Here is a 27,896-nt window from a genome sequence, read left to right as displayed (position 1 = left end):
GTAAAACAAGACCTCATTCTTTTCATAACTATGTAATGATTTAACATTTGGGATATTATACCTTAATAAATTGTGAGTGGTACAGTTTGCATTACATTCTTCAAGTTGGATTCATATTTATAGATTAAGTGTGTATTTTCATGTGATGTCTCAAAGAAAGAACTTTTCCACTTCATTCACTGTTTAGGAGCGTGATTCTTTAGGTTGCATAGACACCTTTTGTATGTGTCCTGTGCTTATAAAATGAGTATGCTGAAAATAATTAATACCACCCATAGTACATTATTCTTTGGCAAAGGGAATATTACTCTGATGGAGAGAATAAGACCTAAGTTTCATCCAAGCCATCCGTGTTTAATTTGCAAGAGGCATGGAATCTAAGCAAGGAGGAACATGAAAGACTAACTTTGATTTCAACTCATACTAAAAAACTGTATTCATTTCAACCTCTGGGGAAAGAAGTCAAAAGATATCAAGCACCAAAAAGTTGTATTGGAAAAATGTGTTCTTGTAGTCAAATCTCCCAGACATGTCTTAAAGAAGAATGATTTCTATTATGAGTTGGCAGACTAGTTTTGTCTTTTACATTAAGACATGTTTTATGGATTTACTCTAAGATAAAAGAAAAAAAGATGCAGTCCTCACCATGGGAGGCAGTGCTATTTCTTTATCTCTTCCTTTTTCTTTTTCTCTGTTATTTTCCAGATATCTCTTTTCATATCAGAAGTCTTACTGAGTGAATTGAAGTAGCAGACTGTTATTACTGGCCTTTCCTTTTGTTAAAGATAAAATTCAATGATCACCCCTGTAAGAAACAGTGGTCAGGGAGGGAGTGGAACCCATGTTGCTAAGGGGAAACAAGAAATAGATAATGAAACTCACCAAGGGTTTGAATCCATGCCTCCTATATCTTATCTCCCCCCAAAATCAATTGCACATAGAATGATGCAATTATTTATGCCTTTTTAAGTCACTTATTATTATTTTTATGCAATACTAGATATACAGTTGAGTTACACTGCTTTAATAAAAATTTGTAAGGAAACTGGGGTTTATAAGCATACTATTTGGTAGACAGTTCATTTGATTGAAATACTGTTTCATATGCCTTTCTTCGATCTGAAGGTACAATTATTGTGGACAATATGCTGATCAAAGGAACTGCGGGAGGACCCGATCCCACCATAGAGCTCTCGCTGAAGGACAACGTGGATTACTGGGTCTTGTTGGATCCTGTGAAGCAAATGCTTTTCCTGAACAGCACAGGAAGAGTCCTGGATAGAGATGTCAGTTAAATTATTTTTTTGGTTGTTCCTATGTTATATGTTATCATTTTATTATAATGTAAATGGCACATATATTCTTTGATAGGATATTAAAAATTTAAATATAATTTGGGTTGATTTTCTGGGCATAACCAGAAAAAAATATATTTCAATCTGAGAAAAGAATGACAAAGGAAAGGACGACCATTTTTGTGTCTAAGAAAAAGAGAGTTCTCTTTCAAAATAAATGACTGTTGACTATTTAGAATAGAGAGATTGTGGCCTTGGCAAAGCAGGACAAACATGGCTACAATTTATCCATCTCTAACAGGGGTGAAGCATATACTACTAAGCTCGGTATGTACGAACAAAAACTGGCTCAGTACTTGAAAGAATGAGGTTAGAAATGAGCTTATGGAGCTGTCAAAAACGGAAAAAGCAAAAAAGGGTGTGTTTTGTTAAGAACTACTTAACTGCCAATGTTAAAAGTCTCACTTCTGATACAAGTTAGGAGATGCATCCATCTGAAGCATCATTGACATTATAACTGCATTCTTATCTTCCCTAAGATCAGAGAAGGTGATTAAAGAGGGGAGAGGCATTAATGACATGTAATTATAATATAAGGCCCTGGGAAAACTTGGCGACTACATATAAACACACTCACCCCCAAATCCTGGTTTATGAGCTCCTTAACATTATGCTGTGGAGTAGATGATCTTTTAATCTTCCATGCCTAAAATTTGGAATCATTACTACCTCTCAAATATTTCTTTAATGTGGCTAACAACGTCCTGAACAAATTTGGATCATTTGAATTCTTGTGAATTGTTCCTACTGTTTCAGAATTTTATTCCTCAATGGGCAGAAGCTTTTATTCTGAAAATATTTAACCCAACATCAGAAGCATAGACCAGTATGGATAGACAATTGTTGACAAAAATCTGTTTCTATTTCAAATCTAATTGCAAGAGGAAATTATAATTTCATTTCATTTATAAAATATGAGAATGGAAAATGTACCATAAATATATGTCTAAAAGCAATTTGCCTACCGGGGAAAATAGAATCCAGTATTTATCCTGCCACAAATTCTTTGAAGGAGATATGTGTGCCCTTACATTTATCTTTGTTCTTTATTAATTTAAATTGAATTGTACTGTGCATTATGCTCTCGGTATGGCTTCATGTGTAATTGGTCATGCACATATTTCCATGTGGAAAAATGTAATTTCCATATATAATCATTTCCATAACTGCATACTGTTTTAGCATGAACAAAAGCAAGCTTTAATTTTGGAAATTCAATTTGTTTTTGTATTTTAATGATTACCAAAATGGTGTTGTGAAAATTTTGCAGTGAATGCATTCCTGCACTTTATTTCCTGTTATGAAATATAAACAAAAATATCTCTAACACCTTTCTGAGTGTAGTAGAGTCCCTACACCCTCACTAATCGACTTAGTGGGACTATACTTGGCATATTTATGAGCTCCTTGTACAGCACAATAGAATGAATTCCAATGCAAAAATTATACGGGGTGTTATATATTGGCTACAGGGAATCCTTGACGTCAGCTAAAGCATTGTGGTTGTAATTTATTGCCTGCTAAGTTTTATCCATGGTACTAAGAGTTGCACAGGGAGCTAAAGATGAGAAGGACAATAGTTCCAGGTGACCTGGTTATGACTAATTTATGGGTACTTAGCAGGACAAAGTGGATGCTCTGTGCACACAGCATTTGACCCTCTGTTTGAAAATCTGTGATCTTTCTGTCCCAGTGCTTCCATTCAGTTTAGAGGCTCAAAATGAGATGCGATAGTTTTTTGTAAGTCCCTCTTGAAGTATTCCGATGATAAATAACTCTGCAAGAACACAGTTCATTTCAATATCTTCTGAGTGATATGCCGACAATTAATTGGCAAGTCCATTCTGTTTTGTGCACTGAAAAACCCCATTTACATTGAAACACGAGTTTTAATTAATATATTGTTTATCGAAGACCGTAATAGTGTCCACAATGTTCATCTGTGATTCTTTTTCAATTTGTGAGACCACTTTTTCAGTGCTGTATATGTCAATATTGGTTTTGTGGTTTTTATTCCTCAGTAAAACTTTAAATCTAACACTATTTGATGTCCTATATATTGACATCTGTGATTAAATAAAAACTATGGTTTATTGTCTTATATTTATTCTGTTGCAAGCTTTTCAATATTTGTAGCTTACCACTGTTTGCAGGTAAACAAATATAAAGAATTCCATTTTGCATGATCAACTGTGATAGCAATGGTTGGGATATTTATCGCAATTGCTTTAATTTTTAAATATATCATTTCTCCATTGCAGCCACCAGTGAACATACACTCCATTGTTGTTCAAGTCCAGTGCATCAACAAAAAGGTTGGCACTGTTATCTACCATGAAGTACGCATCGTGGTGAGGGACAGAAATGACAACTCCCCCACATTCAAACATGAAAGCTATTATGCCACAGTGAATGAGGTTTGTGGATTATTTTTTTCCATCTGTGTAACAAACTATATGCTCTAGTTTTTATACAAATAATTCCTTTATAAAAGTGTGTTAACATATCCACAATTACTAAAAAAAATTATAAGAAAGACTCTTTAGAAGATACATATTCTGTGACCTCTGTTGACATTCCAGATCTTTTCACTTTGCTACAGGAAAATTCAATTGCTCAGTTTTTTTTTTCTGTTTAATCATCTTAGATTTACAGCATAAATTCATGGAAACAAAAGAGGAGTTGGTGAATTTCCTTTTTTAAGATATTAGAGTGATGTCATTCTGTCTTTGAATGGTTTTGCTAAGTTAAATGGTAGAAAAACATGTCTTATATTCTGATCATTAAAAGTTATTTGCTCACTTTTAAAACTGAATAATTTTGGGGGGTGTATCCAGAAACTTAAAACTGTAATCATAACTGAATGTTTATATATTAAAGAAATGTATTGCTTTTGCTTTAAAGTACCTTTCTCCATTGTCATTGTTTGATTTTATAATCCATCTCTTTTTTTTTTTTCTTTGTTGGCTAGGAGGCCTGGGTGCTGTCCATGAACTCCTCTGCTCAAGGCTAGCACTCTACCACTTCAAGCCACAGCTTCACTTCTGGTTGTTGAGTGGTTAACTAGAGATAAGAGTTTTAAGAGGACTTTTTTCTCAGAGTTGTCTTGGAGGCAGGATCCTCAGATCTCAGCCTCCTGAGTAGCTAGGGTAACAGGGGTGAACCATTGGTGCCTGGCTATAACCCATGGTTTTTTGTTTACTTGTTCGTTTGTTTGTTTGTTTGTTTACAATACTAATTTTTTGTTTAGTACCCAGAGCTAGTAGATATTTTAAGAGGGCCTTAATCCCACTTACCATATATTCTGAGATGTAAACTGCATTACTATAGTAACCTTGATTTTAGCAGTTTATTTTTACTTCCAGGTTTCAGTGGCTAGCACTTGTAATCCTATACACAGAGGAACTTCTGAGAGCTGTTCACTCACAGTGCAAAGGCAGATGGGGAAGAAAAGTTCAGGAGATATTAAATAACTAAAATAACTAGCTAAAGTCCAACTGCAATCTGGGTTTGAGCCAAGAAGCCCAACAAGGGCAAAGCAATGACTCCAAAGTCCCAATAAGACCAAAAAAAGAAAGTGCAAAACTACTTCCTAGAAGACATCATTGTGCTTTGGATTGCAAACAGAGCCTTAGGGTGTTTATCTCTATATTCTCTCTGATATTAAGTCAAACAGTTTAAAATGTAAATACACTTATACTTATGAAAAATTTAGAGAAATTTTTTGAAAGAACCCAGAATATTTGACATTATGTGACTTATAAAATTTTAAATTATTTATAGCTTAGTAGTACATGCTACTGATCAGCAAATTCTCAGCCTCTATGAAATGCTTTTCACAGTTTTCTGGTGTAATGTATATTAATTCCTTTGCCAATAGTTTTAGACATAGGTAAATGGTTTCCTTTTTAGTTTCTGAAGTAAACTCTGAGTGAGATTTTGTTTTGAGTTGAATGTTAACTTCATTTGAATACAAACTGAGCGGTGAATTATTTTAGGCAGCAAATCTAATTGGAAAATCTGGGCTTGACCTGAATTTAATTACTTATAGATCCCTGTCTACCCTTGAGTTTTCTTACGGAAATTTGTAATGCTTAACATTGAATTTTAAAGCATCCTGTATGATTTAATTACTTAAAGTTAATTCTGTAATCCTTTCAGTGTCTGGTTAAAAAATGATCTTTCTCAAACCTCATTTCAATTATCTCAGGGTAATGTGCAGAATGTGTGTAATTTCCCATTATTTTCAGGAAAAAAGAGATCTTTTAGCAGTGTTTACAAGTCTCACATAATTTCATAATTGTCAATGCATTCTCAATTTTCAGTTCAACACAACAATCACTAATTTTGTACCACTGCTTCCCATGTCTTGGGTCTTGTTCACACTGTTAATTGAGACCATCCCCATCTTGCATATAAATTTTACATATATATATATATATATATATATATATATATATATGCAAATTGCTAAGCTACTTTAAGTAAGCCACTTGATAAACTAAGATTTTTCTGTGTAAGTGCCAGTCCTGAAATTGGATTCAAGGCCAAAGTACTGTCTCTGAGATTCTTTTGCTCAAAGCTAACACTTTGCAACTTGAGCCACAGCACTACTTTTTAGTGGAGAGAAGAGTCTCACAGACTTTCCTCCATCATCTGGCTTTGAACTGAGATTCTTAAATCTCAGCCTGCTGATTAGCTTAGCAAGGATTGATTAAGGCTTGATCACCAGATCCCTTCCATGAACCTGATTTTAACAGTAAATATTAAGGCTCATGTTAATGGGATTATATCACAGCAAAAATCCCAATAAGAACTTTTATAAATTAAATTATTTCTTCTTATACTCTTTGTAAGTGTGCTCTGTGATTAGAATGTCAAGATTTCACCAAAACACTACTAATGCCTTTATCTAAATGTCAAGAAAGGATTATAACAAGGTTATAATTTGCTGTTTGTGCGCAAGACATAAGACACTGAAAGTATTATATCTCTCTGGATAATTAGAGACTTTCAATTAATGTTGGGCTGTTGTATCATTAAGTAATTAGACTGGCTGCTATGAAGAACAAATTGCATAGTAAAATTGCCAACCATTCTTAAACATGTCTATGGACATTCCTCACAGTGATATTCTTAATGACACACATGTCTGATTTCCTGAAACAATAAAAGCAAGCAAATAACCAAGCAAGAATTGAAGCTACATTTTTGCAAATTATAAAGTTGAAAATTTCACTGAATGAGGAAGTACATTAAAAGTCAGGAAATGAGTAGTGGATATGAGTTTCTTTTGAAGGAGAAATAGCCAGGAGTTGATGAAAGATTCACCCATTTACAGAATAACTTAATACTAAATTTAACAATTGCTAAAAGTTTTAAACTACCATGCTATACTTAATAATCACTTAAAATTATTTTGTAAAGTGAGTCCTTTTATCATAAAACTGAGGAATTCTGAAAATAAACAAATCCACTCACTTCTATTCTCAATGTTATCCTTCTAATAAGTGATTTGTTGGAACTGGGTAAAATCCCACCAAACTCAGTGAAAGCATTTATAGGGATGTTTGAGAAGAGAGTTAGTATGTATGTTAGAGTCACTAAAATAAGTCTGTAGGTCAAAGAAAGACCAATTGTGTGAGTGTTTTGTTTGGTTGTTTATTTTTTTACGTTTGTTTCCCTTAACCCAGACAGATAAGAATTAATGGATGAAGTGAAAGCTTCTCTACTTTTGACAATGTATAGATTTAAGGACAAAATTTAGAGCCTTCTTCATGAGTTATAATAGTGGAGCCTGCTACTGTGCCAGTTGGTATGGTAGAAAATTTTAGAACACCTCAAAATGAAATAAAAACTCTATTGTGATAAGAAAATACATCAAATAATCAAAGTAGTTATTTCAGATTCCTAACTGTGGGCAATTCAAACAGTGAATTAAATGATTGAAATTGATATGTTGGTGATGTGAATATCTACACTCATTCAATCTCCATCAAAGTGGAAAAATAATCCTAAAGTTTATATGGGATTAAGAAATACTCCATATAGTAAAATATAATCCTAAGGAAAAGAATTGTGCTGGTTATAATAATATCTGATTTTAAACTAAACTATAGAGACATAATGCCCCAAACAGAATGCTTCTTCCACAAAAAAGACATGTACACTAAGGGAGTAGAATATAAGAAACCGAATAAGTCATGCTGCTACAGACATCTTATTCTTAAAAAGAAAAGGTGCCAAAATATTCATTGAGATGGACAGTCTTTAACAAATAGTACTTAGAAAATTGGCTATCTACTAGTTAAAGATTCAAACAAGAGTCTGTCTCTCATTTTGAACCTAGTTCAAAGTAGAGGACCTCCATGTAAGACCTGGATATTTGAAACTCTTAAAGGAAAACATTGAAGGTGCATGTATATATCTTCCTGAATAAACTCCAATAGCTTAGAGAAGAGGCGTTACCTATAGAATGGGAGAAAAATCTATGCCAAATATTTATTCAAAAAAGAGTTAGAAAAAAAACTGAACTAAACTCCAAAAGACCAACACTCTAATAACCATGCAAAAGAATTAAATATACAATTTCAAAATTAGAATAGCTACTATGTAGTTCTCAAGATCCCAGACCATAAAGGAAATGAAAAGCAGAGCAACTTTGCAATTTCTTCTAATCCCAGGCACAATGGCCATGGCCAAGAACAAAACAACAACTACCAGTGAGGATATAGGGGAAAATGAACCATGAAACATTGTTGGAAATATAGACTATTGAGGCTACTCTGAAAATCAGCGTGGAAATGCCTCAAAAAATTAAAAATATTGACATTTCATTAATGATAAAATATATGATCCAGTGATACCATCCTGGGTAAATTTTAAAAATTGTTATCAGAATATAGTAGAGACTCCTGCACATATAGGTTTATTTCAGCAGTATTCACAATAGCCAAGCTGTATAGTCCACCTTGGCACCTGTCAGTTGATCAATAGGAAAATAAAGAAAATATGCGACACATGCAAAATTGAAATCCTGTCATTTACAGAAAAAAGTGGATACATTGTGAGATCATTTAAGTGAGACTAATCTTGTCTCAAAAACACAGGTCAAACAGTTGCACTTTCTTGCAGAATCCAGATGTAACACACACACACACACACACACACACACACACACACACACACACTTATTATAATTCTAGAACTTTCCAGGTGAAATGAAGGAAAGGTAGAGGAAAAGAGAATGAGGTAGAGAGAAAGAGAATGTATGAGCATGAAAATGCGTACACAAAGGGAAGTGTGGAAGAATGAGAATTAGAGCCGATTAATCTGATAGATGCCCATGAGAAATACCACAGTGAAAATCCTTCATCCAACTTAATATAGATATATGTATATATACACACATATGAATACATATATATGTATATACATATATATACATACATGTGTGTACATGTATATACATATGTGTATTCATGTATTAAATAAAGGTGATCTACTGATACACATATTTGTTTTAAATTTAATGTAGTTCCGGGCTTTTGTGAAGATACTGATTAATTTCCTAACTTAGTGAATGGATGAGTAAAGTCCTATCATTTTGTATGTAGTGTCTTCAAAACACTGGTTGTGCAAATATCCAAAGAGTCAAACTTTTTACCGCTTTGTAGCTACCAAAGGAAAAGAAGTAGCATTTATCTAGCAAAAACATTTTTAAGATTATTCACAGAAGATTTCAGTCCAAACTAGACTGATTTCAAATGTCAAATGACGTGAAAATCAATTTGTCATTCATTGGAGACAATTTTTCTTGTTTCAAACCATTTTGTTTTCTCTATGCTTCAAATCTTCATTTGAAAATTAGAATAATGATTTTGAAAGATTTGTTTTTCATCAGTTTTAATAGCTTTTAAAGTCCCCCAGATTTTTTAGCATATCTGCATATTTTATAACCATTTTGACTGACAACTTGAAGGTTTAATACTTATGGACATCTGATGTGCTTCTATGTGTATGTGTTTATCATTTCTCATTTAATTTATAGCTACCACAAAGCTTGAACTTTTTACTTTCCCTGAGTAAAATAGTGCATGCTACAACCATTGAGATTTTATAATCACGAGTGCTGATTTGTATGAATAGCAGAGTTCAGTAGAAAACTATTAACTTCCCTTTTCACTTTAATATTGATAGATATAGGGGCTAAATTTCTATTGCAAAAGTTTTAATAAAACATAATGATGCTATATAGATTATTGTAGTGTTTGCATAGCTGACAATAACAAAAGGAACACATTTCATTTACGCTTTGAAGATATGAACTATGAATTAAGGTACTTTTCACACAAAAAATTAGGAAAATATGTGTTTATTTGTGCTAGGAATATAAATTTTACCCTAATTCTCATGTTCCCAGAAAAAGTGATCATAATGATTAAAGTGAAATAATATGCTTCCTTCTTAATGAAATGTCACATTTTGTTTTATCTGCTAGATTTTCCTACATCAATAGTTCTCTAAGGTTCAGTGCAGTATGTCCCAGGATGTTCACAGTCAGTTTAATGAATTACATTTGATCAAATTCTATTTCCTTCAGTTTTTAATAGGATGCTAGTCTAAATAGGATGCTTCAGAAATCTAAATTTAAAATGCCATTTGCAGTTTGGGAAGGTGAATAATATCAGTTAACATAACCTTAAGTTTCCGAAATAATATTTTTGTAAATATTGACATAAATATACTACAAACTGGTCCTGATGAACAGTTTAAATGCCCATAAACTTTAAATTTATAATCACTAATTTTTTTCTTTTATAATTTAGACATACGTATTAGAAACATATGACAGACTAATTTTTATTTATTTTCTTATCAAAATTTGTTTAGAGCCAGGTATGTTGGCTAAAGCTTGTAATTCAAGCTTTGGGAGGCAGAGATAAGATTCACTACTCCAGGCCAGCATGGGCACCTGTTCGTGAAACACCTTTTACAACCTATAATAGCCAAGCATAGTAGCAAGGGCCTGTCATACAGGTGAATCAGGAATCATAGGTGGAAGACCGAGGCTGGTTCAAGCATAAACAAAAGACACTCTGAAAAAGATCTAAAGCAACAGTAAGTTCAAAATCTTTAGTTAAGTACTTACTACTGTCAAATTCATGTTCACAGTAACATTTCTCTCTAAGTCTTTTAAGTTTAGTGACACAATTCACCCTGAAGATGGATGGTGTAGTCGTAGATTATAATAAATTTTTAATTCCAGTAATTACTTTAATTTCAGTACATTCTATTACAAATACATAATTTTATGAGAAATAAGCTGAACTAAAACATACATGCCTACAGAGATGCAAAATATGTGTTTATTCTTTTTATGTGACAGATGACAAAATATGGAGATTGGAATCAGTCATTATATTTTGTATCATCTCATTATGAAAAGTGTCAAATCTAAATGAGAAAGAAAGGAGTTTCAATTAAGCTGGGAAATTTATCACCATGTTGTACTATATGTGATCCCAGAGTAAGAAAGTGAATGGATTTATACAGAAAATTCATAAAATAAAATAAAATAAAACCCCTGTCTTCAGGTAGTGCTTTCTGAGTGAGTAGAAAGTAAATGTATCATTTATAGAAGTAGTGTAAAAACTTTCTTTCAAATGTTGCCTTTATTTTATCTAAATCGCATCTAGACTTACAGCAATAACTATGTGCTAATTAGAATTTTATAAGAAAAAGTAAGTCAGGTGTGTCAATGCACACTTGTGATTGAAGCTACTCATGAAGAAGAGAAGAGGATTTCATTCAGAGACCAGCACCAAACAAAAAAAAACAAATCAATAACTAAAAGATAAAAAAATGCAAGGAACATGGCTCTCTCTAGCCATCCCATGCCTGCCTAACAAACAGGAGCCTTTGAATTCAAACTCAAGAACTCAAGACAGAGAGACAGAGACAGAGAAGCTTTGTAAAAGTCTGCCTTTCCTGGATTTCAATTCCATATCTGCATAATCACTGAAAATTAATTTCCAATATGCTTATTAATTTCCAATAAACTTACTTCCTTCATGAAAAATATATAATGCTATTTTTATGGAGTTAGAGGAGAGAGAAGAATACCAGGAATGTAAGGTGAAACTACATCTTATAGTCTCCACCTTCATCCAGTTATCCTTCCCAAAATAGTAGTTCTCAAAATAAAACATACTTAAACATTTGGTCCACAAAATGCTGTCTTTTTTTTTTTGTAAAGTCATTTACTAAATCTTTTGATTTCTGATGCCTTCTTTGTATAAGTAAGTACTCATTGTTTACAAATTCAGCTCTACATTTCATTTGGGAAGGTTCCTTTAGTTTTCAAATTGATCACCAGTTTGAAGCCTTATTTCTAAGACTCGCGTAAAGGATTCATAAAATCTGAGGAGGAAGCAAAAGTGATATTCTTGGAAAGAGTATAAAAGATTCAGATTAAGAAACATTATTATGGGGCTGGGGATATAGCCTAGTGGCAAGAGTGCCTGCCTTGGATACACGAGGCCCTAGGTTCGATTCCCCAGCACCACATATACAGAAAACGGCCAGAAGCGGCGCTGTGGCTCAAGTGGCAGAGTGCTAGCCTTGAGCGGGAAGAAGCCAGGGACAGTGCTCAGGCCCTGAGTCCAAGGCCCAGGACTGGCCAAAAAAAAAAAAAAAAAAAAGAAACATTATTATTATGGTAATTGACTTAAACCATACAATGTGATTGAAAAGACTGCAAATAATTGTAGAAGAGAAAATAGGTCAATGCCTAATTTAAAAACACTTTTCATAGATTACTATGAGACTGTAAGCAATCACCAAAAGATCTTAGAATATGGTTAAAGCAACAGATTACCTTATGGCTTGTTTTGCAGTTGAATCAGCAACCAGGCTTCCACCCAATGCCAACCAGAGAACAAAATAGGCCTTGATGAGTGAAAACATTTGGATTTGAATCCTTACCATTCCCAAGTCAAATTGCTTCATCAAATACAATCTAGGATCAACATTGTATTGACAGTGTTCCTCAGATCAGAGAAAAGGAGCCAATATTGTATACACACTCACAGAAATACACATAGGCTGGGAGCCAGTGGCTCATGCCTGTAATCCTAGCTACTCCGGAGGCTGAAATCTAAAGATCATGGTTCAAAGCCAGCCCAGGAAGGAAAGTCCATGAGACTTTTAATTCTAATTAACCACCAGAGATCCGGAAGTGGCACTGTGGCTCAAGTGGTAGAGTGCTAGCCTTGAAGAACTAAAGGGCTCAGGGACAGCATCCAGGACCAAAGTTCAAGCCTCATGCCCAGAAAGAAAAAGAGAGAGGTGAGAGAGAGGAGGGAGAGAGGTGGGTTAGGAGGGAGAGAGGTGGGAGAGGAAGAAGAGGGAGATTGAGAGGGAAGAGGAAAGGAGAGAGAGAGAGCTTATTATTTTCCAAATATTTTCATTCACATTTATTTGATGCACAGATATGAAACACACAAAGAGAGCAAAAGAGGGAAATAGAGACAGTGGTAGAGACAGAGAAAGAGAGGGAGAGATCTATCTACTATCAGTGTGTCTTTTATCTATCTCTCTCTCTGTCTGTCTGTCTATCTATCTCTTTATCTTTTTATCTATCTATCTACCATCTACCTACCTACCTACCCACTGAGAGGATCTCCTGTCTGCCTCTTGATCTCTCTGTTACAGGGTCAGAACAAGATGATTTATTATGAGGAATTAGCACTTACACTTAATGAGACTAAAAAGTTCCACAGTCCACAGTTTTTAAACTGGAACGTTAGGAGAATTACATACTTCCAGTCTGGGCCTGAAGTCTGAGAAGGAAAATTAATGGAATAAATGCTAGTCAGTGTCTGAGTCTTCAGACAGGACAAAGTCAGTGCCTGAGTTCAAAGCCAAGGCAAGCTGAAATTGCAAATTTACTCTTTACTCAATCTTTCAATTTTTCTTTCTATTGAGGATTTCAATGGATTGACTGAGGGCCACTCAGATTGGGAAAGAAAATTAATATATTTTCTTTGATCTACAAGTAGAAAAGTTAATCTCATTCAGAAACATGCTCACGTAAACACGCAGAATAATGTTTATCCAAATAATTGGGCACCCTATGTGGCCAACTAGATGTAATAAATATCAATCATAAAAATCAAATGAGCTCATGCCATTCATATAAACGAGATAAATCATAAAATGGAAATATTAATGTTAATTAAACATGAAAGTGCCTCCAGTTTTACTAGTAGTGATAATTTGTATTGCCTTCTGTTGAGTAGAATTTTTATGAGTTTAACAGCCAGGAAATGCTGTCTAATGATATAAATCTGATAAATAATATTGACCATACATATGTGTCTCATGTGGACTGATAATCTTGTTTCACTAAAGATAATGTTCTCTTAGATAATGTGTGTCTTTTAGTAAAATAGAGCAGCTGTATATTTGTTAAGATTTCTTCCATTAAATTACATATTATTACATAATAAACTTCTCATGGTACCTAATTATATTTCATTTTTTCAACATGACTATTTAGATGCAATCCTGTATGAGGATAGGAGGAGGGAGATACTTGAATTCTTAATGAAACATATATGAAGCAAAATATCAGTTGAATTTTAGTAAATTATTTTTCTAATTATTTTACATTAATTGATTTCCTTTTTTTTCCCCGTACTGATTGTCAAAGTGATGTACAGAGAGGTTACAGTTTCATACGTTAGGCCTTGGAAACATTTCTTGTACTTTTTGTTACCTCCTCCCTCATTCCCCCCTCCCCCTCCCTCTTTCCCTCTCCCCCCATGAGTTGTTCAGTTGGTTTACACCAAATGGTTTTGCAAGTATTGCTTTTGGTGTTGTTTGACTTTTTATCCTTTGTCTCTCGATTTTGATATGCCCTTTCACTTCCCTAGTTCTAATACCAGTTTGAAGTGCTGTTAATCTTCAGTTATAACATAAATATTCTTGTTTGACAGCCATAACTGCTTATGCCTATAACCCCACATGGAAATTCAAAAGATTACAGTGTGAGAAAACTTGTGGCATAAAGTTAGCCAATATTCTGGGTATGGTGGTATGTTCCCATCATCCACAGTGGGATATAAATAGAAGACTGTGGATAGGGCTGAATTATGCAGAATTCCATAATTGCATAAAATAATGACTCAAGTAAAAAGGGGTGTGGGAGGGTTGAAGAACATGACTCAGTGGTAGACCATGTACCTAAGCAAGCAGGAGGTCATGAGTTCCAGCTCTAATAATGCCAAATTATATTCTTATTTTTTTCAAATATTATGGTACATATATACAAGAAACCTAACTTTATAGATACATTAGCTGTAACACCAAAAATCTCATAACAAATTAACATGCTAGTTCATCTTTACCCGCCAATACAATGACATTGAAGATACCGATATTATCAAATCCACAAATATATACATTTAACGAAGTATGAAGATCTAGGAGTGCTGTCAACCACTTATTTTTCCTCAGTATTTTCTTTGAAGTACACAGCACAATATTTATTTGCTGAAATTGAGTTTTTACTGATAAGGATTTTCTTAAAGGAAAGTAGTAACACCTATAATCAAATGTGTTGTTTTATTGTTTTTCCTTTTATTATTAGTTTTTGTGATGTAAACAGCAGAAGGAGGATAGTTTCATTAATAGTTGACTGTCAGAAATTCTGGCCAGCTTACTGCAGTTGTATAGCTATTCTATAAGTGGGAATTGCTTCTTCAAAAGAGGTTATCAAAGATGCCAGAAAAGAACAAATCAAAACAAAACAAAAGAAACCAGAATGGGGTAAACTAGAGGTCTGTGAATTTGTAGAATTTGTTCAGGTTATGAACTAATGAAATGAAAATAAATTGTGACATTTGGTCACTAAAATATAAACCTTACAAACAACCATATAGAGGAAAAGAAAATATGTTCTACCTTAAAATAGGTTTTGGATAATGATGAAAATCTGAAATAGATGTAGAATTCATAAAAGTGTACACCAAAAAATAAATTAATCCATTCAATAAATATATATATATATGATTAGAACATATATTTCTCTATTTTAATAAATGTTCATAAATTAAATATAAACATATATAATTTCTGATCCCTTAAATATCCAACTTCAGTGATTATACATTTTTTTTTCTTCTTTGCCAGTCCTAGGCCTCGGATCAAGGTCTGAGTACTGTCTCTGGCTTCTTTTTGCTCAAGGCTAAGACACTGCCTCTTGAGCCACAGCCCCACTTTCTGTGTATGTGGTGCTGAGGAATCTAACCCAGGGCTTCATGCATGCTAGGCTTCATGCACTCTACTGCTAAGCCAGATTCCCAGTCCCTGAAAATACATTTTATTCCTATTTTCTATCTTACAAGATTAATCTGAAGAAAATTATAAGGAACCTATGCAAATATTTCAGTATTTGTACTTGAGTGTTCTAATATTAAATTTATTTATTGAAATAAATTTTAGAAAAACTGATCATATTGTTTACCTCAGAAAGTTTACCCAAGTAAACACTTGAGTTTTTGAACAAACAAAATGGAGATGGAAACAAATGTAAGGTCTTTCAACAAACATCTTCTGAATTCTAAACACTCTTACAAAGGGCCCAGATAGTTCATACCATTATTACGTTAGCCATGAACACTAGTACTATGAACACTAGTACTATGAACACTAAAACTATGTACACTAGTACAAATGGATTAATGTCTTCTTTTAATGTTAGGATTTTGTTTCATTCTTATTTTGGTTCATTGTCTCTATAGCCATGTAGAATTCATCAAAGTAAGCAATGCTTTTCATCTTATATTTATCCAAATTTTTGTACACATTTGACTCATTTCTGTCAGCATTCTTCACGTAGATGTTATTAGATACTTGATATTTTAGTGTGTAGGTGCATATTCTCATTCACAAAATAATTTTATGAAAAACTCCAATGCATAGAACATGTTCACATTCAGGATATTTGATATTGACAAATAAATTTCAAATCCAATTTGCAAAATTGGCTCCCACCAGCAGTGTAAGCGTTTCATTTGCTTCACCTCTAAATGAAAGTGGGCATTTTCTTTATTATTAATTTTAATCAACCTGATGAACATATAGAAATTTTCTGCTGGAATTTTAAGAAGACTCTCTGATGCCTGTTGAAATGGAACATTTCTTTAGCATTTTTAGCTACTATTAGTGTAATTTGCTGTGTGTGAATTTTGTCTTTGTAGCTGTTATTTTCTAATCAAATTACAGAAGGGTTTAATTTTTTACACATTTTGGAAAAGACTTCTTTCACAGTATTCCTGATGCCAACGCTAGCATATTAACAGTGTTTTTTTAAATCAAGTAATCTATTTTTTCCATAGTTTGTATATGTTCTGTTAAATTTGTCTTTTCTCTTTACATATTTGTGAAGATATTAACTCATTCTTGTAGAAATTTTGGGGTTTACAATTTAAATAAAATCTACTGAAATAAACTTTTGTGTGGGCTGTGAGGTAGTAATCAATACTTAGTGTTTTTCATATTGGTATGAATAGACCTCTTATTTTTTATTCAAAAAGGATTTCCCCATGACACTAATGATCTAACTCCTTCTGAACCACATAATTCTCTTGGAGACAATTTCTGGACCAGATAAAATCTTCCATTTTATGGTTGTTTACACTGTATTTTATGTATATCTTTGTAATGAAACTTTAATATTTGGAAGAGTAAGTTTTTCAATTTAATTCTTTAGGTGAATCTTTTCTATTATTGGATCTATGAATTATCAATTCATTTACAAGTCTCCATATTATAAAGAATCTTGGAAAGGATATATATCAAATATAAATTTGTTATTCTTGAATAACTTTCCATTTGTTTAGTTTTCACCTGTATTGGTTAAATAGCAATTTAGAATTCAGTTAAACAAATGCTTCTCATCTTACATTTAGTCAATTCTTCATATACATTTCACTCATTTCTGTCAAAATACTGCATCTAGATACGTTATTTAACACTTGATATGTTAGTGTCTAGGTGCATATTCTCATTCACAAAATAATTTTAGGAGCAACTCCAATGTACAGGACATGTTTACATGCAGGATAGTTGATATTTCCAAATAAATTTCAAATGCAATTGTCTCCCAAAGAATATATTGTCTCCGAAAGAATGTATATCAATTATGAATTTGTTAGTCTAGCATAACTTTCCATTTGTTTAGTTTTCTAACAAACAATCCAATATAGATCTACACTGCTGCCCATAAGGGCTTAAATTTGATTCCCATGGAGGAAATTGACTGCAGGAGTTGGGAAAATACAGGGGTGATTACCCTTGTTTCCTTGTTAAGGAATTTACATTTGGGGCTGGGGATATGGCCTAGTGAGGCCCTGGGTTTAATTCCCCAGCACCACATACACAGAAAATGACCAGAAGTGTCGCTGTGGCTCAAGTGGCAGAGTGCTAGCTTTGAGCAAAAAGAAGCCAGGGACAGTGCTCAGGCCCTGAGTCCAAGCCAGGACTGGCCAAAAAAAAAAAAAAAAAAAAAAAAGGAATTTACATTTTACTTGCTTTTGACACAAGTGAAATGGGAGCACAGGTATGTTCTGCTCACGAATGTTCAGTTTCCCACCATCTTTTAACTTCCTTTCGTATTAAGTGCTTTCAATAATTTGCTAAATACATGTTGACAAACATGTATTTCTGAGCTCTCTGTTCTACTGCTCAATAGTGGCTTCTCTGTCTTTACCACTTAGTTTGGGTTATTAGAGCTTTTTGGTATAGTTTTGAAGCCAAGTTTTGTGCATCCTCTAGCATTGTTCTTTTTCTTTGAAATTGCTCTGGCTTTTGGAGAATTTTGTGGTTTCAGATAAACTTTGGGAGGTTTTCTTTCTATGCATATTGAACTTGGAACTTTAAATGTAGATTATTTTTTGTTGTAGACTTTTAACAAAATTACTTTCTTTAACTTACAAACAAAGGTTGTACTTGCAGTTGTGTCTTCAATGTCTTTCCTTATGTTTCATAGTTCTCAATTTTGCAACATTTCACCCCTTATATAAACATATTAAGTAATTTTTTATTATTTGTAGACATAACAGGGATTTATTCTTGGTTTAGTTTTCAGAAAAGCCACTATTAATTTTTAGAAAGACTACTCATTGTTATTAAAACAGATCCCAAACTTATGTAGAAAAACAAAAGTTACCAAAATAAAATATAACATGTAAATACAAATTAAAAGAACACTGTATTTTTATGTCAGGAATGAAGGAGGAGTAGGTGATATTTTTAAGTTGATGTTCAACTAGTAAGCAGTGAAGTTCTAGCTAAAACCTTGGGATAGAAAAGGAAGACTGACAGAAATATCTCCAAATATAAAAATACATTTTTCAATGGTCTTTATTTAGGAGAATATAATATTGATTTTCTGGAGTTGATTAAGAAGAATTAAGGTTGTCTATTAAAACAAAATGATACATCATTGTTTTATATAGCACATACATTGTCCTGTTAATGCTCTAGTAAAATATGAAAATTTATGAGGATCTCTCCCACTCTTGCCACATGGTATTTTTCTACTGAATAACCATCAGAAATACTAAAGGAACTCCAGGATTTTTTCTCTAATGGTCATTATATTAGCATTTCCCCTTCTCTAAAATGAATTTGTTCCTTGCATGTAATTATCAACCTGTATTCTGTGGCTCTCTCTGGTATAATTTTAGTTTCAAAATACAGAAAGAAACTTCCTTATGCAACTTAAATTCTAGTTTGTAGATAACTTAATGCAACAAGGTTTTAAAATGAGAGAAACAAATGCATTTTCACAACAGGTAAAAAGACGCTAATGGATATAAATTGGTCCAAACGTACATTACACTGAGCCTTTCTATTTCTTTTTTTTTTTTAACCCTAAACAAGAAGTTGGTAATTTCACTCATTGTAAGAACTTCAATGTAAGGTTTGCAAGCACTAAAAAAAAGTGCTTCAATCTGGTTGTGGGCAGCTGAATATTCTCTTTGTATAATAAACTGCTGGTTTTCACGATGGAACATTTACTATGCAGCTGATAAAATGAGAATTGACAGTTTTTTCTTTCCTTTTCAGCTCACTCCAGTTGGCACCACAGTATTCACGGGATTTTCAGGGGATAATGGAGCTACTGACATAGACGATGGTCCCAATGGACAGATAGAATATGTTATCCAGTATAACCCAGAAGATCCGGTATGTAAATATCTACATGCAATGGAATTACACTTGAGGAATAATATTAACATTTACTTTGTTGGGTAATGGTTGTATTGTTCTAGTAGCTAGTGGAATTACATTAGCAATGATGCTATTATCGAAATTATCCCAAACTTGAACTTTGGAGGTATTTGTAAGTAGGATATCTTTATAAATCATTTGTAACAAATATATTAATAAACACCAGACATGGCGACACACACCTGCAATCTAGACACTGAGGAGTTTGTGTCCAGAAGATCATGGAATTAAATGTTAGAGTTTATCCTGGACTTTGAAGTAAGATCTTGCCATAAATATAAATAAACATTATTTATTTTTAAAAACATGTGGCGATATGAATAAAAATACTAATATAATAATAATAAAAGTATAAAATGAACAATAACAAAAACAGAGAGGTTTTGTGTTCCTTAAAGGGGAGAATATCAAGATACTATAGGCAGAGGCAGTGAAACTGTGAGACAGGGACATGATGAGAACATGAAGATTATATAAAACAACAAAAAGGAAAAGAAGACTGAAAACAGTGAGGAGGAAGAGGAAACACTTTTCCCTTAGGAAGAGAGAAGAAAACAGATGTCAAATGTCTTTCTGAACGATTTATGCTCTTTGCTGTCTAAGTAGTTTTCCTTTATATGTAATTATATGTGTTGTTCCATGTTTCTAGGTAACATTACCTGCTATTTCCTAAACTTTATTCTTCCAGTTCTATAAATGAAACCATCAGATACAGAATATGTATTTTAGAGGAACATATATTCGTTTTGAAGGAGACAAAAAATAGCTTGAGATTTAGATGCGGTTTAAGATAGAAAATATATTACTAAGAATCTATGCCTTAGAGGTTTTGTTTGTGTGAAATTCCTTATGTGCTTCAAGAATTCCCTTTTGAATGCTTCCTCCCACCAGAGATTTGTGGGTTTGCCATCAAGCACAACTATCTTCCCTTTTCTACCTACAAGATGAACAAATCAGTCACATGCAGTTTCAAAGTTACAAAAGCCAAAACAAATCTTAGAAAGTTAGTATCCCTGTGGAATAAATAATTTCTCAAGGTCTAGTCAGAATTCATCGTGGAAAAAGGGTCAGACATCACAAAAACCTCTTAATTTATGGTACATTGAGAAAGCATTAATCAAGCTCTAATATTAGGGGAATTCACCTTTAGTCATCCTGAAATTTTAATGTAAGCTTTGTTACCAGTTTTTATTTCTAGTGAGATCAGTGAGAGATATATCTAATTTCTTGTTTTATTTTTGGTTTTCTGCTGCTGTTAAAGAACTAGTAAATGCATTCATATTTATGACACCGTAGTATACTACTTATTTTTATATAAAAACAAATTTTATGTGTAATGAATATGTAACTTAATATGAAAAATATGCTCACCTCTGACTTTTCTAACTACAATTACAATTTCATTCAAAGAAATTACATATCATACCAAGACATGTCTTAAATAGAGGTAAAGGTAGACATTTTTTTTCTTAATAATATTTTCACTTGCTTTCTTCTATTTATTGCTTTATCATCATTATTTGGCTACACATTATTTTAAGCAATCTTTGAAGTTATGTCTAAAGTATCATTAAAATTAATATTCAAATGTAGTTTTCTTCCGTCTCTTCAGAAACAAAATTTAATCGTGTTCTCATAAATTCTCAGCCTCCTGAGTAGCTAGGATTACAGTCATGAGCTATTGACACCTGGTTTTCATTTTGGACTCTTAATCATTTGCCTACTCCATGTCAAGGTTTAGATTTTCCATTTAATTATCTTTAATGGGAGATTTACTGGAAATTTTGAATTTATTATTTTTTTTAAGAATGATTGTTCTTCCAAAGCACCTTGAAATTTTACTCAGGTTACAAAACTAGTGACAAACCACTATAGAAAACACATAGCGTATTTACAGCTCAACCTCTGACACCAGAACAGTCATTTTTGAACTCAGCCTCAACCTGACACTCTTGTTTCTTTGTTATGTTTTTTTTTTGCCAGTCCTGAGGCTTGGGACTCAGGGCCTGAGCACTGTCCCTGGCTTCTTTCTGCTCAAGGCTAGCACTCTAGTACTTGAGCCACAGTGCCACTTCTGGCTTTTTCTATATATGTGGTGCTGAGGAATCGAATCCAGGGCTTCATGTATACAGGGTGAGCACTTTACCACTAGGCCATATTCCCAACCCCTTGACACTCTTAAAGTATGATAAAAAGTGTGAAATCTTTATGAAAATTCAATGTGTGGTTTTTGTGATGAACAAAGCTTATGGAAAATGAACACAAAATACTGAAAAGGAAAAAGCTAAAGACAGAAGAATTATTTCATAAAATATATAAATCCATAATTTGTCTCTAAAATATGCTTACAAGTGATAGACTATAAGGAGATTAATGAAGAAGAAAACATATACTATTCCATACTATATATACACATATATATGTCACATACTATGTTATTACTAATATAGTGTATATTGGTATATATTATGCTCAAATAGTAACATTATAAACTATTATCATAGCAGTATATATTATATTATGATAACAGTATAGAAATACTATACAATATATATTTATTGTATATATTGTATAACACACATATATTTAACATATATACGTATATATGTATATATATATATACATTTATTTATGCACACACATTCTGAATAACAGTAAATATCTGGAGCAAGCCCATTAACAAGTAAGAGACTCACATAACATGATATAAACCAAAAGATGACAGCATTACCAACTTGGCCATTAGAGTTTGTGATTTCAAGCAAGTCAGAGGTACTGACCAGATTTAAGCAAAAGAAGTAACACAAAGTACGAAATTGCTTAGTATGAGTATGAGTTAGGTATTAAGAATTGTTCACACTGTGATATCCAGTGCTGTGCATCTTTTTGAATAAATGTAATCAAATTTATTTTTTAAAAGTCTATCTTGGTCTTAAAAACAAATCAATTAACCAGGCACCACAGGCTCATACCTGTAATCCTAGCTCATTAGATTGAGATCTGAGGATCTTGGTTCAAAGCCAGCCAAGGCACAAAACTCCATGAAATTCTATCCAATACACTACTGAGAAAAAGACAGAAGTGGCAATGTGGTTCAAGTGGTGGAACACTAGCCTTGAACACAAAGATGCTCAGGGACAGAGTTCAAGCACTAAGACTCGCAAAAAAAAAAAAAAAATCAATTAAAATGGTTGTTTGCCTTGATAGGATTTTTGTCATTGTCTCATCCCAATTATTTTTTCTTTTTTAGAATGACACATAATTTACTAAAAATAAATGCAGAAAGATACAGGAGGAATTTTTACTTATAAAATTATAAAAATTTCATATCCACCCAAGTGCCTACAACAGAGATCTTTACTGAATATGTTAATAAATCAGAACACTTATATTCAGCTTACCTTTTCTCTTGTCATTGTATTTGTTGAAATTCAAATGATCTTTTAAATATAAAGGTATGAAACTTGGAGATAAATGGCTACTGATCTGATTGACTCAATTTTAGGCAACAGTGTTTGTGCCATTTTCTGATTTTTCCTTTTTTTTGGCGATATCCCAAGAGCATACTATTTTTTATAGTAAATTACTTGCTTTTGTCAATTAAAGTGATCTCAAGAAACAAATGTACAAGTTATTATATATTCTTTCACTACTGTGACTTGAGAGAGAGAGAGTTAAAACATCCATTATCCCCAATGCCTTAATGATAAACATACATATTAGACTTGCTAATATGTGTTGATGTTGAAATATGAAGGGTAAAAAACAGAAATGTGCAAGTTTGTTCCTGCAGCATAACCTACGTTTTTGTAGGTATTACATATATATATATGCAATTTTAACATATATATGCAAAATATATACATATATAATTATAAAAGCCTTCTCAACAGTTGTTAAAGGAAACATGTCAGTGACAAGGTGGCTGAAGCCTATAATTTTAGCAACATGAGTGCTTGAAATGGGAAATAGTGATTGCGGCCAACCTTGACAAGCCGATGTTCACAAGAGTACATTCCAAACCATGACTAGGTGCTTTGTATGACTCATGGTTATCACTCCATCCACAGGGCAAGGAACAAACAGGAAGGTCTTAGTGCAGGCCAGCTAGGGCTTGAAGCAAGACTCTATTTGAAACAAACAAAACAATAAACAAACATAAAGAGGAGTAGCAGCAAATGCTCAACAAAATAAACACCAAGAAATAAGTATTTGCAAGAGGGCCCAAAGGAAGAGAGGTAGATCATGAAAAGAGTGGGGGTGCAGTGAAAATTTTATTATATATCCAACAAAATTGAAAAATGTAAGGAAAAGGGGAGGCTGAATGGATATTAGATTGTTGAAGTTGGTGACATGGATCAAGATGCATGGTATTCATATATTATATTGTTAAATCATATCTCCATTGTACAATAAAAATAAAAATAATAATGCATTATACTTGGGCAGGGGAAGACTAGCAGAGTGTCATAATGTAAAGTACCTGTCTATCAAGGGAAAGACCCTGAGTTCAAACCTCAAAGCTGTCAACAATACAATTATTCAATAATTCTTATGGAAGCATGATGAGGAAAATATATAGAACAATTGCAGTAGCTATAGAAACCACTACAATCAGGCTTGCAGTAGAAGATAGAAATCAGTTTCATTCATAAAACATGATAAGTGGGAGTTGGTGTATTGTCGGGACAATTTTTGAAAATTTGTGTAAAAATCGCTGAGGCAATTTTCCATAGCTAAAAAGGATTCTGAATAAAACCAACTTAAGACAATTCTTGCTAACAATAGGCAGCAGTGATAGACATCACCAGAATCAGGTACCTGGCCAAATAGCAAATAAGAGAGTTGATCACTTATGGAGTGTTCTTGCTGAAATGAAGTGGAAACACATATTGAACTCTCAGAGAAGGTTTAGAATTTGGCTTCAAATTATGCCAAGTAATATTTCTTTGTCAGTTTCTTACCGGAGTATTCTGTAATTGTCCCATTGTGATCGATCCAACAAACCTGGCCAGGCTACTCTCCCAAGTACACCGAATGAGAGGCCAGTTGTGTTGAAGAGAAGAAGGAATTAATTCAATAGGATCATATGGTGAAGACAGATGGGATTTAAGAAATCAATAGCCATTTTAAACATGCTACAGTAGCACTGGGATATACAAAAAAACAAAACAAAACAGGCATAAGGACAGCAAAAGTATGCATAGTTAAGCACTCCTGATCCAGTGTGGTCTATCTGGTACTTAATTCAGCTCTGATTTTGTGGTATGTTTTAGCTGGTGGCCGAGAATATGATTTCCTCTAAGAGATAAACTGAATAAGAGAAGAGGACTCAGAAAAAGAGAGCAAGCCAAAGGAGCAAACTAGACTTATTTGGGGCAATGACTCCTTCAGGTTCGGTTCAACCACTGGAAATTTTAAATATCACTCAAGGGATCTACAACATAATATTTTCCAAGATGTTTGTAATAATCTCTGGATTATGCTGTCTGTCTAAATCTTGAAAATACTTAATTTCTGTTACCTTGACATTTTCTATCATGAAAGGTAGAGCAGAAATTAGGTAAATTTAAGGCTAGTTTTCTCATTTTTATTACCTCTTTTACTAAGGGATATTTAAACCATCTCACTGGTATTCATAGTCCAGGAAATCTGTTAAATGTTTTCATCAGAAATGATAAGCAGACGATTTATAACATATTACTTGTGTCAGTCTCTCCTGGAATAAATATGCAGTGTTGTTATTTTTTTCTTAATGAGCACTGACGCTCAGAAAGCACTGAGCACACAAAAGCAGTATAGATAGGCATCTTCTACTCTTCAAAGTATTAGAGTGATGTTGCAGTAGAGTGGGGATGGAGGTGATATCTTTTATTAACTCCCTCCTGAGTAGTTTGCTCTTTGGTAATACGCTTAAATCCCTATAGCTTTGAATATATTGGGAGGGGGAGCCATCCATTATTTTGTAATGTGCAAGTTTGTAATGCATTTGAATTTCCTGTGTCAGGAAGTACAAATGCAATTTTTTTTTTAACAAATCACCATCCTTAATCAGTCTGCATGTAAGTCAAAGTCAACATTTCAGATTTTATTAAAATATTTCAAGCTAAGCCAAACAGTTTTCCTTATTTTATGTTGGTGAATGGGAGAATGGGGTAACATTACATTCATTTATTATGCATTTTATCATGGGAGCCCCACATCCCCATTAGTTATACTATTCTTACTTAACAACAACCAATCCTACCTACGTGTTTCATACAATTCTTTCTGTAACACTTGAAACCTGCATGTGTTTACCTAAAGTCTGAAATCATTTTAACCTTGTTTCTATTATCAGCTTAGGACTTCCAAACACTATTCCATGGAAAGTTGATTATAACAAGTTAAATTACATCATAATCTTTAATATATCCTTAAATGTGAATTAGGGGGGAGGAATATCAGAAGATAACAATAGCAACAACCACAGTGTTAGTATTTCTATTAAGATCACATCTCACATTTACTGCCTGCTTTCTGTCCCTTTTGAGTGGGCAAAGACTACACTGTTTATCATTCTTCACTAGAGCAAATGAGGAAAAATTGCAGGCAAAAAGAAAAGGAAACAGAGATAGAAAAGGTAGGAAAGATTGAAGTACTGGAGATGATTTTAAACGGATGATAGAAAATAGGAGTAAAATTATTTAGGGGTGGAGAAGACAGTAATAAAATTGAATTTATATCCTACAAAATAAAAAAATGAGGGAAGAGGTGAAATATGAATTGGAAAATGATGAAAAGAATGACATTGACCAAGATGAACTATGTTCATAAACTGCTTTATTGAATGGCAACTTCTTTTTAAAACTACTTAACGATAATAAAAAAAAAGAATGTAAAGCCTCTGAGAGACAGAGATTTCTTACATATTTTCCATACATTTGTAATTAATGGCTTAGTAAAGCTCAGTAAGGCACATTTGTGACTTACATTGGTTGCCAAGAAATGTGTGTGTGTGTGTGTGTGTTTCTATATCAAAACATTATTTCATTGGATTTGATTTTCAGTCCTTCAAGCTAATGAAGAATATCAAATTATATCTACATATATACTTCTGAGACAAGAACTTTTTCTGAGGAAATGACAAATGAACAAGACTCAGTTGCTAGCTAAGATTACTGATTATTCTATACCCTAATTCCAATACATTTGTATCTATGAGACTTGCCACCTCCTTACTGAGCCAACAGAACACTGCCATGACATCTAAACTGATATCAACTCACAGTCACACTTAAATTAAAAGAGTATGGTACATGAGTCATATCTGAAGAAACAGTCTCTGTAGCATAAACTTTCTTTCTTCCTCCCTGCCATGTGGATGGAGTAGGAGTGAAAACTCTCATCCATGCCCTCTCCACCCCATCATTTGAAAGTGGCCATAAACCTTGCTTAACTAGTCTTATACCCTTATCTAACTAAATGAATAGATTTTCTGGCAGTTTTCAAGCAATGGACCACAGATTCACTGAGAAGATTTTTTTATTTGGAGATGAGGTGTTTGGGACAAACGACATTAAGGGATTTAGCCATAACAAGATATCAACTGTGAAACTGCCATCATTCAAATAAAACAATGTCAACCTGGTCCTTTATAAGTATAAAAATTATTAAAAGGGGCAACAACTTTGCTCTCTCTCTATAGGCTTGGTTGATAGACTAAACCCTACATATGAGAACAAGAATTCAATAAATAGATAAAAGAGAGACCAACTCTCAGAATCATTTCCTAGCCCACTGAATAGTCCTTAAATATTTTGGTAAGGGAACATGAAGTGGAGAAAGGCAGGAGAGGAATTGAAAGAGAGGTAGGGGAAAGGAGATACTGAGTGATAGTGATCCATTGGGTGTGTGTATGTATGTATACACACACACATATATATATATATACACATATATGTGTATGTATACACATATATAAACACATGCATATATAATCTGTGTATATATCATGATGAAACCCACCATCCAATGTCTGGCAGGAAATACAGAAATACATTGGAGAAAGTGGATTTTTTCAAGGTAGATCCTGTACATTTACTGGGAATATGATAATAAAACCCTTGCATGCTGCAAATATATGGTAATATTATAAACATAATATTTTTTTGAGGCACTGAATACCTTTAACATTTTATTCTGCTAGAAATAGAAGAAAAGCATATGGTGAAAACAATGAGTAATTTACTGCTCACA

The 27,896-nt window shown here is 33.2% G+C and overlaps 1 protein-coding gene across 15 annotated transcripts in view; it reads left to right on the top strand.

Moving 5' to 3' along the window:
* Positions 1 to 27,896, top strand: part of Pcdh15 (protocadherin related 15) — a 443,526-nt gene that overhangs the window by 141,395 nt on the left and 274,235 nt on the right. For all 15 annotated transcript variants that reach the window (XM_048338795.1, XM_048338794.1, XM_048338792.1 and 12 more), the window contains 3 exons: positions 1,126 to 1,286; positions 3,617 to 3,772; positions 19,494 to 19,613. In XM_048338795.1, the coding sequence (XP_048194752.1) occupies positions 1,126 to 1,286; positions 3,617 to 3,772; positions 19,494 to 19,613 (437 nt within the window). The remainder of the gene's footprint in view (positions 1 to 1,125; positions 1,287 to 3,616; positions 3,773 to 19,493; positions 19,614 to 27,896) is intronic.

The sequence above is a fragment of the Perognathus longimembris genome, chromosome 2, assembly GCF_023159225.1.
Source record: "Perognathus longimembris pacificus isolate PPM17 chromosome 2, ASM2315922v1, whole genome shotgun sequence".
NCBI classification, from domain to species: domain Eukaryota; kingdom Metazoa; phylum Chordata; class Mammalia; order Rodentia; family Heteromyidae; genus Perognathus; species Perognathus longimembris.
The sequence above is the reverse complement of the archived record's forward strand: the minus strand, read 5'-3'. Positions and strand labels throughout refer to the sequence as shown.